The sequence below is a fragment of the Botrytis sinoallii genome (assembly GCF_014898435.1).
Source record: "Botrytis sinoallii strain Bc 23 chromosome Unknown BSIN_004, whole genome shotgun sequence".
In the NCBI taxonomy this organism is placed as follows: Eukaryota; Fungi; Ascomycota; class Leotiomycetes; order Helotiales; family Sclerotiniaceae; genus Botrytis; species Botrytis sinoallii.
This window is the reverse complement of record NW_024066031.1, coordinates 1,779,017-1,793,489: the sequence shown is the minus strand read 5'-3', so window position 1 is coordinate 1,793,489 and position 14,473 is coordinate 1,779,017. Positions and strand designations below refer to the sequence as shown.

The following is a 14,473-nucleotide window of genomic DNA, read 5'->3' as shown; positions in this document are numbered from 1 at the left end:
CCACCCCCCTAATCGCATGCCTTCCCAATGTTCCATTCCATTTTGCCAACTGGCACTTCTCGAAAATGAGCAAGTACCTAGTCTATGAGAACTTTGTATCTCCCATCCCATCTCCCCATTTCATATCCCACAAATATATACACAAGTATGAATGGCCTCCTCTCCTTGATCCAGTGACCCCTAAGACTGGACTGATAAATGTCCATCCCAACTCATTCTCATTCCATCCCCAAAATAAAACTAGCAATTATCTTCTCATTAATGATTCAGTAGATACGTATTATGCTGTATGCGATTCAAACCCTGAGTCAAAAGCAGAAATGCCAGCTAGCATTTAGGCAGGCCAAAATAAAGAAACCCCTCCCCAAAAATAACATAAAAAGGTATCCATCAATAATGCATGCGTGTGTGAGAGGTGCGCCACCACCTCCAGAAATATGTGCCCATTCAATCAATTCAAATCGTCAATTGGTGCGCTCGTCTGATGGTGCTTTGTCGTATAACAAGAAAAAAGTAGAAAAACACAAAAATGTTGAATGCAAAAGGGGCAAAATTCCAATGCAAAACAACAGAGATTGGGAATAGAGCGTCAAGCAAAATGAACCATCCATAGCTATGCCAAAATGAAGCAAACAGCAATAAAACCCAACTAAACGACGATATGTGGATGGTCCTTGAATGAAAAGGTGCTGGGGAACCCATTAATCATTGGACGAATTATTATGAAAAGTCGTCATCTCCGCCACCTTCTCCATCAAGGACATCAACTCTCAAGACCAATTCTTTGGTTTCTCGAGCAATTTCGAACGCGATAGGTGGTAGGCTTTGATTCCAAGCTCGCCATTCTGCATCACCTTCGTCATCTTCTCTTCCCTCAATTGCAATTTCTCTGCCCTCCTCGCCTGCAGCCATGATTCTCTCTCTGCACCCAGAAAGTTTTGTCAAGACTGGTTGACATTGTGAGCGGAGCGCTGGATTGTTAACCATGGCTTCCTCAGTAGAAGCAACAACTTCACCAACAACACTGGCAATTGCATCAATCTGGGTTGAAATAGCATTTATACCGCCTTCTGAACGAATGGAAGAGACGAGAGACTGAATGTTCTGGACTAAGAGCGCCGTTTGGTCTTCAAGATATATCTGCGAAGAGTATCATTAGCATAAGTAAGTCCCTGAGAGATCATTTAGTTCCATACCTTGAGATCTTCAATATCACTATCTTGCGATCTGAGGCCAAACCCTGCCCCCATTGAAGCTGGCAGGGGGCTTGGAGGACCACTTGGGGGACCTCGGGGCGCTTGTAGTGCCAGTGGAAGTGGCTTCGCGCTTCCATTAACAGGCTCGGCGCCATTAGTCATTGGGCTTAAAGGGGGTTCTCTAGGACTAGGTTCAGGTGCGTTTAAAGTATCCTTTACAGAACTCGTGGGAATTATGATTGACTCGCGAGGAGAATTGATTGGACTGTACATAGACGAATTGGTGCTAGCGCGATTATTTCCTAGACCAAGGAATGGGCCAGGAACATAGTCATCAAAGCTTTCCCTCGGTATGTCCTCGCTTTGCCTGTCAAAATTGTCTAGACTGTGACGTGGTGAATCCATGCTTTGTTTGCTATTATTCTTTAGGGGTTGAACATTCTCTGTTGGTGGTTGAGGGGCTTCTTGCTGTGGTGGAGCATTCTCTTGCTTGACTTCACGTGATGCAAAGAATCCAAAGAGGCCTCCGGTGGAAGGCTTAGTTGTTGCGGGCTTAGGTTCAGTTGCTGTTGCAGGCTTAGATGAGAAAAGTCCTCCTATGGTAGAAGGTTGAGTTGATACAGGCGCAGGTGCTACTACGTCGTTTGAGACTAAAGTACCGTCACCATTATCTTCTAGCTCTCCTACAGGCGTAGGTCTGATCTTTACCGTCCGGGCAAGCTCAACTACCGCCGTGGTAAGATGGGAAGCGGCTGCATCAAGCAAAGAAACAGGCGAGAGTCCCTTGGCCCCAGCAAAATTCTTGGATGCAGTGATCAGATTATTCGCCGTCGCCGAGAGTCTAGACTTAAGCTTGACCTGCTTCTGGGCTAATTCTGCACTACTTTGTGGTGCTTGGTCGATATCTTGAGAGATTTGTCGCACGTTGATGACTACATTCTTCATGTATTCAATGACCTTTTCAGGGTCGCTGGAGCGTGCAATCTGTAAAAGCTCATCAATCGAAAGTTGAAACTTAGTAATATGAACATCCTTGATGAGACCATTCTCTGCAGTAAATCCAGTGTCTTTGGCATACTTGGCTGCATCTTGTATCGAGAGGCCAATTGAAGATGCTCTTAGGGTGCGTAGCTGCGTCTTTGTTTTCGCATATCGATTTCTCCATTCTTTAACTTCATCCTCTAACTTGTTGACCATGGTCTCAAGTTGCTCCTCGCGTTCATAAGATGCAGTACTTCGTTCGGACAACATCCTCATTTCGCGAAGGAACTCCTGGGCTTCACTTCGAACGTCCTCGGTGATTTCTTGTTGCTCTCTGAGCTCAGCTCTGAGCTCTTCGTTTTCCCGTTCCAGATCTGCATCACCGGATCCCATGCCTTTACCAGCGTCTACAAGAGCAATTTGAAGCTCTTCAATCTGAGTCTTCAGCTCTCTTTCCGAATTGGCTTGTGAGTCCCGTGCTCGGTCAATCTCTGATTGTAGAGTGTCGTTAAGATTTTGCGCATTTGCCAGCTTGTTTTCGAGATCTATTCTAAGGTCTTCCCATTCCTTTCTATCCGCGTCTACCGATGCATCCCTCCCCCTTTGCTGGTCCATAACAATATTAAGTTCATCATCCTTTCGTTTCAAGTCATCTTCCATGGAATCAAGTCGTTCTTGAAGCTCTGCAATTTGGGATTGGTAATCATCAATGAGTTTCTGATCGATCTGTGAAGTTAGAAAATAATTAGAGAGAGAAATAGGCATTGATCTTACCTCTGAGCCCCCAATGCTTTTCTTACTCTCTCGGTCTCTTGCAGCTCCCTCCAATCCGAAAGCATCCCCATCATCATCATCATCATTATCTTCAGGTCCGCTCCTCATCGTCTTCACCATAGTACTTTTGTTCGGAACAATCGTGTTACTTTGAAAGGTTTTTGGTGTCGGTCGACCGTAATCATTAGGTGGTATACCAGGCGAAGGTGGGATACCCAAACTACCATTTGGACCATTTGGCGGCGCCATCCTTGAGCCATTGCGGGATTCGCTTCTCTCACTTCTCCTTTCGCTTCTGATTGAATACGGACCTATAGAGCTGGCGTCTGAAGGTCGGCGCATACGGCTTGGACCTCTAGGTGGCATATCCCAAGGTGTGCCATTCCATTCCTGCTTGGGGTCCTCTTGTAGATACAGGACTACCCATGCGACTTCTATCACCAGCAGTGAATTGCGGAAACCTTCGCTCCAATTCATAAAATACATCTGTAGCTAAATCTCTAAACCTGGGCGGTGGCAGCGTAGACAACTTCTGGCGGGCCTGATTTCGTTTCGGGTGGAACGTGTTTTTCGGCAACAAGTACGGCGGAGGTCCTTGATCGTTTCTCTGTCCATTGGGAGTCCTTCTCCCTGCCTGCTGCCTTCGTAGAAGTTCATCAAAGACATCGGTACTGAGTTCCTGGAATTGAACAGGAGACAATCGTAGCAACTTATCTCGCGCTCTGTTGGGTCTAGGATTCCCCTTCTCATCTCTCAATGACGCTGCCAGATATCGTTTCAATGAAACGTAGTGCTCTGATAGTAAAGCCTCGAATTGTTCATCTTTCTTGTCCTGCCCACTTTCGCTTCCTGCGTATAAACCTGTGCCAATACTTGAACGGCCGATGGAGCTTGGAGGAGATGGATTGCCAGGGCTGCCACCAGAAGGACCTCTAGGCGGGAAATCTCCCCCATTCATTGTACCGTTTGATCCGCTCGATATCGGCGGTGAAGCAAGCTGTCCGCGATTCATCTGGTAGGGCGAATCGTTATCGTCTTGATATTTTTCAATTCCTGACCATTCGTTGTTGCTTCCTATTGAAACTGGTGACAAAGGTCCATTGCGATTGTTCATCGTAAAGTCGTGGTTATGAATGGAATGAGCAACCCTTTGGACTCGGAGAATAGATCAGCGCAACCCTTCGATTATTGAAAAACAGGAGCGAGACACCTCGAAAGCTTAATAGCTGACGGTTAAGGTGCGAGAGAATGATATATCGTGTTATGTGATCAACACATGCGATGCAGACAATTTCAGGCTGGAACAACTCAATAGTCTCCTTGAAACGAAGTGAATTGACAAGGTCGTTCGGTCAAAGCGAGATAGCGAAGCTGAAGGATTGGAAAATCGGGGCAATTAGAATGGTCGTATTTTGAGGAATGAATTCGTCTTGAAGTGGTAATGACTGTGTAACTGAATTGTTGTACAGCGACAATGAATTTTACCTTGAGCAGGTAGGTTGGTTGGTCGGTCGAGGAGAACAAATAAACTGTGATATGACGTTTCTACACTTTATTCTAGAAATCGCAATTCATAGGTTAATTTGTTGAAAAAAGAACAGAGAATTTTGTTTGTGCGTAAGAAAGTAAGTACCGTTCCAATTCCAATGCAGAAAGTAAAGTGGTGGATGGATAGCTGGCTGGCTGGCTGGCAGGATGTCAGGATGGATGGCTGCTTGTCTTGATTTGATGCAGGTGATAGCTAAATTCCGAGTAATTTCGAATGTATCCTGGGGATTCTTCTTTTTCTCCAGTTGTCCCGCCAGTCAATCAAAATAGGTCGCAAAGTCTCAAAAGATACTTTTCTCTCCTGAATCTTGGGTTCACCAGGTTCACTTTCGCGTTTAGGCTAGTGGTAGCTACCTTTTGCGGAATTGAATGTGGTTGGTTTTGTTTTCCAGGAACGCCCGTCGCCCAGCTTCCAGGGGATTTATTAGATTGGGTCGTGGGCGGGTATTGAGATGGAAAAGAAGGCCGACAAAGATTCTATACCCGTGTAGTCGATCGATAAGGAAACGGCTTGAAATTAGGGGAAATTGAGTTTGGGGATATTGATCAGATTTGTTCAACATGTGGAAAGCTTGAAGTAGTATGGCATAGAAAAATGATTTGTAACTTATATAGACATGTGACATCCAATACCTATGTTGGTAGAATTCCATATTTCATTATATATGCCAAAACAGTATTTCCCATCTTCTACAAGGATTCTCTGCGATGCATGAACAGCGGCGTAGATGTACGAATTATGTCATGGAAACGGTGATACAAGACAATTCAAGGCGAAACAGAACTTCTAGGCAAAAGGAATATCCCCAACTTCCCGCTCTGCACTTCAGCTCAGCTCACCTCGATTGTTCAGACCATACTGACTCAGAATACTCAGCAGCTAGATATAACGTGGTTTATCACCGAGTGGGCCATATCACCGAGTGGGCCACTTTCACCTCAATTCACACCTTCAAACCTATATTATTCAACAACGATTGAATCAATTGATTAAAACTATTAAGAATCTAATAATCTAGGATCTATTACATTATTTTGACAGGTTCTTGTATTATGACCTGTCTTTCCGCATTTACTACAATACCGAATAGAAAGTGCTTCCCTATTAGAATTCCTTTCTTTTTGACGCTCGTCGCGTTGAATCTGAATATCAACCTCTTGCTGAGATAATATATCAAGAGCCTCTTGTCCAGTGAGTACTCCTCCTTGACGCAATTGGGTTTTTTTCGCGCGTCGACGCTTGCTTAATGCCTCATTTGCCTTTCGAAGTGTACGAATCTCTGCACTCAAAAGTGTGTTCTCATGAGCTAATCTCTCTGTACCTTTAGCTAAAGCTAATACAGTCTCGAATATAGGTGTAGGAGAGCTTGATTGATGTCGAGTTATTCGAGATTTCACTAAAGTTGATTGAGAAAGAGCTTCAGTTGGATTGTGAGGGGTTTGAGAGATCCATTGATCTAGATCGAAAGAGGGGGGGGTAGGTGTACGAATTCGAATATCCAATTTCGAAAGCACAGCATCAGGATCAAAGGGTATTAAACCTGCTCCTCTGAACCCTGATTTCATATTCTGAGAGGTGATTGATTCTTCGTATGCAGCTTTAAAAGCTATAAAGAATTCAACCTTCGAAATATGATTGATATGTGCCTTGATAAACTTATCAATTTGACCACCATATGAACGTTTCAGATTCCTAAAACAGCCTACATCAAGTGGTTGAGTTAAATGACTTGAATGCGGTGGTAGATTCAAGCATATAATATCATTCTCTTTGCAATATGCCTGAAAAGCTCTTGCTCCATGGCTTTCATGCCCGTCTAGTATCAACATTCGATATCTGCCCTTTCTTCGATTCTTAGTATGCTTATCGAAGTGTTTCAACCATTCTAAACCTGTCTCATTGTTTGTCCATCCATTAGATGTAGGTTTAATAGCCCAATCCGCAGGAAGATCGGTTTCGGTATACCAATTGGAGAGATGAACTTGTCCCTGAACCACTAGAAATGGGGGAATAGTTTCACCCTCTCCATTTCCACATATTATTGCTGTAGCCCATTCTCGATTGCCTGGCTGTATTGATTTACTTCTGCCACATCTTTCGGCACTAGTAACAACCATTGCTGCAGATATAATCCCCATCATAAAGCCTGTTTCGTCGAAATTGTAGAAATCGCCATCCAAAATGCCGTATTTCGCTCGCATATTCGCAACCACTCGAAACCAATCTTCAATGAGCTTAGGATCTTCGCAGAGAGCTCTTTGGAAATCATAAACACGACTAAAACGCGTCTTTAATTCAATTCGACATTGTACGAATCGATATGCCCAGAGCTTTCCAACGCGTTTCGAACCCCTCGATTCAAGAATATAATTCGCCATATCTTCTATATTCTTGATATTGGGTGGAAATCCTCTTGAATCCATATCAAGTATATATTCAATAATCACATCCTCTTCCAATTCTGTAATTTTATGGCAATTCGCTCGAATCTCTATACGTGGAGTTAAACCGTTCATTCTATGGCTGATCGTTGTGCGAGGTATATTATATAGCTTAGCAACCTTTCGAATGCTTAATTTTTTATCTTTTTGAAGAGCTTCGATGGCTAAAAGTAAACGTGCTTCTTTATTCGTAGATTCCATAATAAATGGTTGATAAAACGCGTGTTGAATATGAAGAGTGCGAATTGAGGTGAAAGTGGCCCACTCGGTGATATGGCCCACTCGGTGATAAACCACGTTAGATGTACTCGAGTATACGATTATGCGATTATACGAGGATACGAGATAGATAGATATTTATCACCTCGTAAGAATACCTAGGAAAGTAATCGCAATCCATCAAATGCGATGATGCATACCTACCCAGTACCTACGTAGGTAAACTCGTAAACTCCATATATTCTTACCTCCAAATCCCTAGACCAGGAAAATCAGAAAATCAGAAAATCAACCAAAGTCCAAAGATCTTTCGCATCTTCAAAGGAAAATCCGTTCTTCCATTTTCATCATTCCTCATTTCCTTCGCCAGCTCCAGCGATCAAGAGCAAGGGGAACCCGCCATACGCGGCTTCTACTTGGTCAATCCACGCGGTACCTTGTTCGGATGTACTTAATTTGTGCAGATGTGGATGATGTACAGCTTTTGGTAGATATCGTCTATAATTGGAATAATAATGAATTGAAAGTATTCAAGTATTCGTTTACGAGTATATCACTATGAATTCCATCTACATGGTACAAACCTAAAGTATATACAACATCACACATTGCATTAATCCCAGTGTTCCCTCCCTTAAAACATCAAACCTCAAACCTGTCATACTCAGTCACAAGTACAAACCTAGTATTCCCCCGTGAAGAGGAAGAGATAGAGGAGAAGGCGTTTCGACTCATGTCAAGAAGGATCTCTACGAAAATGTTGCTACATAGTACTTGCATACCTAATCAACCCGGTGATTCGACTTCAATTAATCCGAGTTCCAATCTTATAGAATAGAGTCCTTTTCTGCTTCTAGATTTATCCCTTCTTTCACAAGTTCTAGACTATCCATGGCCGGAGTAGAACTTTGAGAACTTCGTTAGCCCTTTTGACGTTTTCAATCATCGGCCCCCATACTCATCAATCTAATCCCAGCATATCAATTTCCTTGGCCTGTCTCTTTATTTCCCTTTAAGAACCGTTCAAGCACAGCCATATTCTACTTATTAATTTCAACGGGTTCTGGGTCACCGGTCATTAGTGTGTGAGTAGGTCATGCTAGGTACGAATCTGAACAATGCATTATGCGATTGCGAGTGATATCAAGTATTTTATTCCTCCATCTTTCTTTCTAAGAAGACGCTCATTCATATCAAATCCCCGCCCTGAACGCCATAAGAAATGGGTATACCCTCGTAATCTCAACGCCACTATAAGAAAATCGTAATGCATGTGTTCAAAACCATGCTAATGTCCACACTGCTGGTAGATTTGGCCATCTTTCCTGCCACTCTCCGATAATTTCCGGCACTCTTTCATCAAACCCGGCCCTGCTATGGGCACTACCGCTGTCAAAGCCGGTAGGATTGAGTTCCCTTTCCTCGGCAGCAGCTTTATTGAGAGAATCGGCAAGGTCAAGAATTCCCCGGCCGCCAACTAGAGCCTCTTCATGATTATCTTTGATATCAACATTGATTACATGCACGGGACGATTTAATGGGGAGCCACGATTGAGGAGGTCATCCACGACAGCATCCCAGCATCTTTCTTCACACGTAATAACAACGTCAACGACACCTCCTTCTACTCCTTCGGCACCTTGATCTGTATTATGTTGTAGTCTTGGAACACCGACTTGCCAATCTTGCCATCTCTCTGGGCCCCATTTTACTGATCTATTCCGGCCAAGCATATTCAAGATACCATTCGCGCGATAGAGACGCGGATCTTTAGATTCGAGTTCTTTATACATGCTATCATATGAAGTCTTGTTGAATTGGTAGACATTAGGTTGTGTTATGGAGGGCCCTGGTAATCTAACTAAAGAACCTGTTCCAAATGATATTACAGGGTAGTGAGCAGCAGCGAGACGTAGGTGTGATTCCATGGATCTGTTAGAGAATCATGTTAGATGCAAACTAGAAGACACATGAGATATATTGACATGAGATATATTGAGCGTACCTATTATTGTTGCTGGCACAAACAGTGCAGAATTTTAGTTTGAAGCCTCCCGAATCTACTCGTTCACCGTTTGACGCGAACTGAGGTGTGCTACCGCCATTGGCAGACGATACTGGAGCTTGAGACATGATTGTTCGGGAATTGTAGTTGTTGTAAAGTTATTACAATCTAGATATTTGCGGGGACAGAAGAAGTTCGGCCACCTTCCGTCTCGACACGGGGTTCAAACTTTCAATGGTACCGAATTCAAGTTGTGGATATTACTGCAGAAGCTATGTTCAAAGTCAGCTACGTGTCAATACACTACAATGTGTGCGTTCATAAACAGAATTATTTTGCAGAGCATTCAGATATTGTTAAGTTGCGTAAATAAAATTGTGTCATCAGTTTTTAATAAGACAGCTCCAATAATAGGAATCATCAGGTTGCTACAGCGGGACGAGGCAGGAAGGAAGGAAGGAAGAAAAAGAGAAGACCAAAGAAGATATTGGTTCCTTTCAAGATATTGTACATACCAAACATTTCAGATTCTACTGTAGAGTTTCAAGTAGAGTGAGAATCGCAAGAGACATTGATTCAAGCCAAATCAAGAGTGATGTTGACGATGGTGGTGTTGTATGATTGATTGTAATGTTGTACATGTACGAGACGGCGTAAAATATTGAAGAGCTTGAAAGCTTATTAATAATGAAGCTAAGAAAAATTTTCGGTTAAAAGAGAGATAGATCAGCCAATGATATTGAATTCTGTTGAATAGCTTGCCATCCTGCTTAGCTCTTACGGAGAGTAGCACATACAAGGTATATACTAGGTCTCTAGGTAGGTATCGTAGCATCCAAAGAGATGAACCAACTGGAAAGCACATGCTGATCAACTACTTGCAGCCGGTGGCACCTAGGTGCATGTTTACATCAATTTGGAGTTTTATTCTGGGCACATGATTGGCTCTGCTGCAAGTCTGAAACGTTGAAACGGAACTTGGGAGGGAAAAAACCGATCATTACCTACCCTTTGGTGTTGGTGGGAATGGTAATGGCGTGTTACCGAAATAGAAACAGAGATGGAAATGGAAATGGAAATGGAAATGGAAATTGTTCTGTAAAGTCATCAACGGAAAAGCCCACTCAACTCAAATTGATCAATCGCATCAACGAGAAGCGGACTTTCCAACCCGAAACCGAAGAGAGCGCATGTATTTTCATACCAAGTGACTTGTAAGCCACTCACCTCAACAACGAAATGGAAAGACGAGAAAAGAGCGAGGTTTGCGTCTGATGAAAGAAGCGTGAAGATTAATGAGTGAACACACACATGTCTTGAAACTTCTATAATATTTGCTTTGCCCTTACCTACTTCGCTCTATTATGATCGATCAACCTCGCCAGCTTCTTCTAGGTATTGTACTCCGTTCAAGCTGGAGAGAGGTAGAAACGACTTTGTATGACTTACCATTATCACTCTAGTGCAAACTTCAAGCGTCTTCTCTTCCTTTCCTTTCTTTTTCCCATTTTTCCGTCCTTTTACTTTTATACTCTGGGGTAAATCTGTCCGTACATCGTATAACTCTTTTGATTCGCATATCGGCCTCCCTCCCTCCCTGTGTTGACAGTCCTACCGGTTTCCTCCATCTGACAATCCATCCATACATCCCAGACTGCTATTTGCATACATTCATTGCCTAATTTCCATGTCAAATACTCGAAGTGTGCGGGGTCCCTTGTCGAAATCCACCCAAGAGAATTTTGAAAAAGGACCTCGAGCCTTGAACCCTCGGCGCTTCGTAGACAACTCACGCAGCTTCAAAGGAACTTCGCCTTAGTCATTTTGAACTCTAGAGCGTTAATTCAAAGCAAAGCATCCCTTCGGCGCAAAGACTACTTACTCTGTTGATTTGTGAATCTTCAAAGTCAGCCATCTCCTGCATCTGCAATTCCAGAGACTCTTTTCTTTTCTCTTTGCTTCATTGTTTCGTTGGAGCCCTGTTGGTTTGTAATTGGATACCTTGAAAGTTGAGGGAAAAGGTCTGACAAGACGCACGAGCTTCCTCTGATCTTTTTTAACATTGAATTCGAACTCCAATCAACCTATACGCTCACACAAGTTCACAACCCACCTCAATTATTGACAAGCGCTATCGAGAATTTGACATTCGTCCCCTCAGTATTTATCTTCTTGCAACTGCGCGCCTGCCGCGCTAGCACCAACTCGTTTAAACGACTATCTAACATTCCTAATATACATCGTCGACGATATTCTTCTCCGTCTCATACTCGACATAATTGAAGTCAACCTCGGGCTTGCTTTAAGCGCTAGGACCATTAGATCCTCCCTTGAATCTCGAATCTTGAACGACAAGTGACGGTCTTTCTGCCAGCCTTCTTACTGCGAAATATAACGGCAAGCTTGCTGGGCAAGTGATTGTTCATATTGGGCCCATTTGTCTGAATCAAAGCATACAATTTTGTCCTCAAAGCGCAGCCTTCAAGCTGATCGCAAACATATTTGCTTCAATATGGCAGCCGTAATTTCTCCAACGTCTCCAGCTACGTCCCCACCACCAGTTAGTTCTCCCTCATCGAATCCTAACCATCCTTCCCTCCCACCTTTAAACACTTCACCAACCGCAAAACGACCAAATTTGCAACGTCCTACATCTCATGCCTCAAAGAATAGGTTATCACAATACTCGAATTATTCTGCGCCGTCACGTTCGCGACCCCCTTCACACATCTTTCCAGTCTTTCATTCTAGTCTTTCATACACGACAGTTCGCGATTTCGCATACCCTTCTTTGCATCCTATGCACTATGGGCCGCCTCTAGAGCCGTCTCAACCGCCATCGGGCCTCTCGACACCAGCTAGCGAATCGCATAAACGATTGTCAGATCCTCCAACTTCATGGGATAATCGCGGATCTTGGGGACCTGGTCCATGGGGTGGTGATGGATTTATGAAAGGGGAACAATTGGCGCCTATACACTTTGGTGATGGGCCTCCGTGGAGTGAAGATGAGGACCTACAAAGTCCGGTTGTCGTTAGTTCACGCCACAGGAAGCACAAATCATCAGTGGGAGAATATGGAGGACATTCGCGTGGGAGAGGGAGAACGCCCAGGGATGGAGAGCGCAGAACAAGCATGCTAAGTCAAGAGAACTTTGAGGATGACGGAGGATATTTTGCCGGCGGCAGTGGTGATAATAACGAAAGATATTATGTCAATCAAGGAGAGGAGGCAGATGGACCTGGTGGAGAATATGTTACATACCCCTCGGAGTTGGCAAGACGCTCAATGCTAGCGCCGTATAATGTTCCAGGTCAACGAGATTCTCACTTCGCCGGCCTTTTGCCCAGTCGCTCATATACAGACGAGAGTGGCCAAGATTACCGCTCGGAGTCTGATGCTTCGAGTACTGCATCATCGCCCGGCATGACTAGACATGACGAATCGAGATATTCTCGTGATTATCAGTTTACAATCGCCTCGCCGGACGAAGAGATGCATGGTAAAGCCGTTGCATTATTTGACTTTGAACGAGAGAATGAAAATGAATTACCTTTGGTGGAGGGGCAAGTAATCTGGGTCTCATATCGACATGGCCAAGGCTGGCTTGTCGCAGAAGATCCCAAGACACAGGAAAGCGGTTTGGTTCCTGAAGAATATGTTAGGCTACTGAGAGATATTCAAGGAGGCTTAAATAGTTTAACAGGACAGGTTGAGCTGGCTAGTCCCGTGAGAGGTGACTCAGGTACACCTACTCAAGCGGAACACAATCAAGCATTTGGACACAACCCAAGTTCAAGTAATGGAAGCAATGGATATCAACAACCTGTAGTATCTACCTTTTCGACATCCTCTAAAGATTTACACCTATACCCTCAACATCTTCTGGGAACACAGGCTGGTCAAGCTCCACCTCAAGTTATACATTATCATGGGCAACGAGGTGGCAGTCAAGCCAATACGCCTACTATACCTAGCTCCCACGAGGGTCTCATAGAAAGACCTAGTAGTCGAGAAGCTAAAAATGGGCAGCTTGAAGAGCAGTCGAGTAGTAATACAGCACCTATTAAATCCAGTCGTATAGATTCGGAAGTAAAGCTCTCACCATCAGTCGCCGTTCAAGACGCCGAAACCCCCCTCGATTCTTCTAATGATAGCACAAACGAGACGCACGAAACTCCGGCTCGATAACCCAAACATACATTGCTCACGAATATTATGAATTAGTAGACGAGATGGAATATGAATTTTGGGTGGGATTCTTCGGATTTGATAGTGATACCAGGTGATTGGATGGATGTGTGTGTCATATATGATACGTTATTATAGGGATTGAATTGAATTGAATTGAATCGAATCGAATCGAATCGAATGGGAGATAGGGAGGGATCATCTAGATTTTCTAGGAAAGGGAGTGCAAAGGAAAAGGAACTTTCTGATATATCTTATCTCTGTCTCTGTGATGCTATGGTAGGAGTAGGATGAAATGGGAAAGGAAGGGAAGGAAGGGAATTCTAGGGGCTGGTGGATTAGCATGATATTGATGATGGATGGATGAATGAATGGATGGATGGATGGATGGGGTCTAATGATGCATTTTTTGATAGGAAGAATTATGCTATAACGTTTTTATGTGTTCATGCTTTACGTATCTTTTTTTTGGCCTGTGTGTATTGTATTGTATTGTATCGAGTATGTGAATGAGTCCACATGTTCGTACGTTTTAGTGTATCCTAATATTGTTGTATATATATTTTTCAGTTTGGGTTTAGGGGGGTGAGAAGAGGAAAGAGGGAAGAGGGAATTAATTATTTATTACTTTAATATTTGAATACCTATCTATCTATATAGTATTTTTTCCCTCTCCTCTCGTTTCTGATGCATAGTTGTTAATGTGAATGCGGATGTGTTTGGGTACTGGTTGCTGGATACTGGATAGCTCGTATTTGTATGGTTACTATGTAGGTATTTCGTGAGGAACAATTTCTTGATGAGTGAGTAGATGAGTAGGTGTAGGTAGATACTACTAGGTAGGTTTTTACGAGTAGAAGAAGACACATTGGGTTGTTTTTCATGGATTGGATTGGACTATTGGGTTATGGGAAGATCAGATCAAGCGATGATATACTCGGTAGTTTACCCACTGATCTTGGACTTGGGGATGGCGTATTGGGGGATGGGATGTGTGTCGTTTGTATTATGTGGTTGTCTACATATATGGGGTGGGTTGTATGTGCATGTGTAGATATAGATATAGATATTTATGTTTATGTTTATGTGTATGTAGGTATGTAGTGGTATGATTAA

At 43.3% G+C, this 14,473-nt stretch overlaps 4 protein-coding genes across 4 annotated transcripts; 1 reads left to right on the top strand and 3 right to left on the bottom strand.

Annotated features, from left to right (window-relative positions):
• Positions 1-720: 720 nt before the first annotated feature.
• EAF02_002979 (uncharacterized protein) lies at positions 721-3,293 on the bottom strand (the record flags this gene model as incomplete). The annotated part of the gene is made up of 3 exons (XM_038899027.1): positions 721-1,140; positions 1,197-2,903; positions 2,952-3,293. 3 exons carry the CDS (start codon positions 3,291-3,293, stop codon positions 721-723), a joined length of 2,469 nt encoding a protein of 822 aa, XP_038761315.1.
• A 13-nt stretch (positions 3,294-3,306) lies between these two features.
• On the bottom strand, positions 3,307-4,065 carry EAF02_002978 (uncharacterized protein; the record flags this gene model as incomplete). The annotated part of the gene is made up of 1 exon (XM_038899026.1): positions 3,307-4,065. One exon carries the CDS (start codon positions 4,063-4,065, stop codon positions 3,307-3,309), a length of 759 nt encoding a protein of 252 aa, XP_038761314.1.
• A 4,372-nt stretch (positions 4,066-8,437) lies between these two features.
• On the bottom strand, positions 8,438-9,293 carry EAF02_002977 (uncharacterized protein; the record flags this gene model as incomplete). The annotated part of the gene is made up of 2 exons (XM_038899025.1): positions 8,438-9,092; positions 9,166-9,293. The coding sequence occupies 2 exons, from the start codon at positions 9,291-9,293 to the stop codon at positions 8,438-8,440; spliced, it is 783 nt and encodes a 260-aa protein (XP_038761313.1).
• Positions 9,294-11,677: 2,384 nt separating this feature from the next.
• On the top strand, positions 11,678-13,357 carry EAF02_002976 (uncharacterized protein; the record flags this gene model as incomplete). The annotated part of the gene is made up of 1 exon (XM_038899024.1): positions 11,678-13,357. The coding sequence occupies one exon, from the start codon at positions 11,678-11,680 to the stop codon at positions 13,355-13,357; it is 1,680 nt and encodes a 559-aa protein (XP_038761312.1).
• Positions 13,358-14,473: the final 1,116 nt, after the last annotated feature.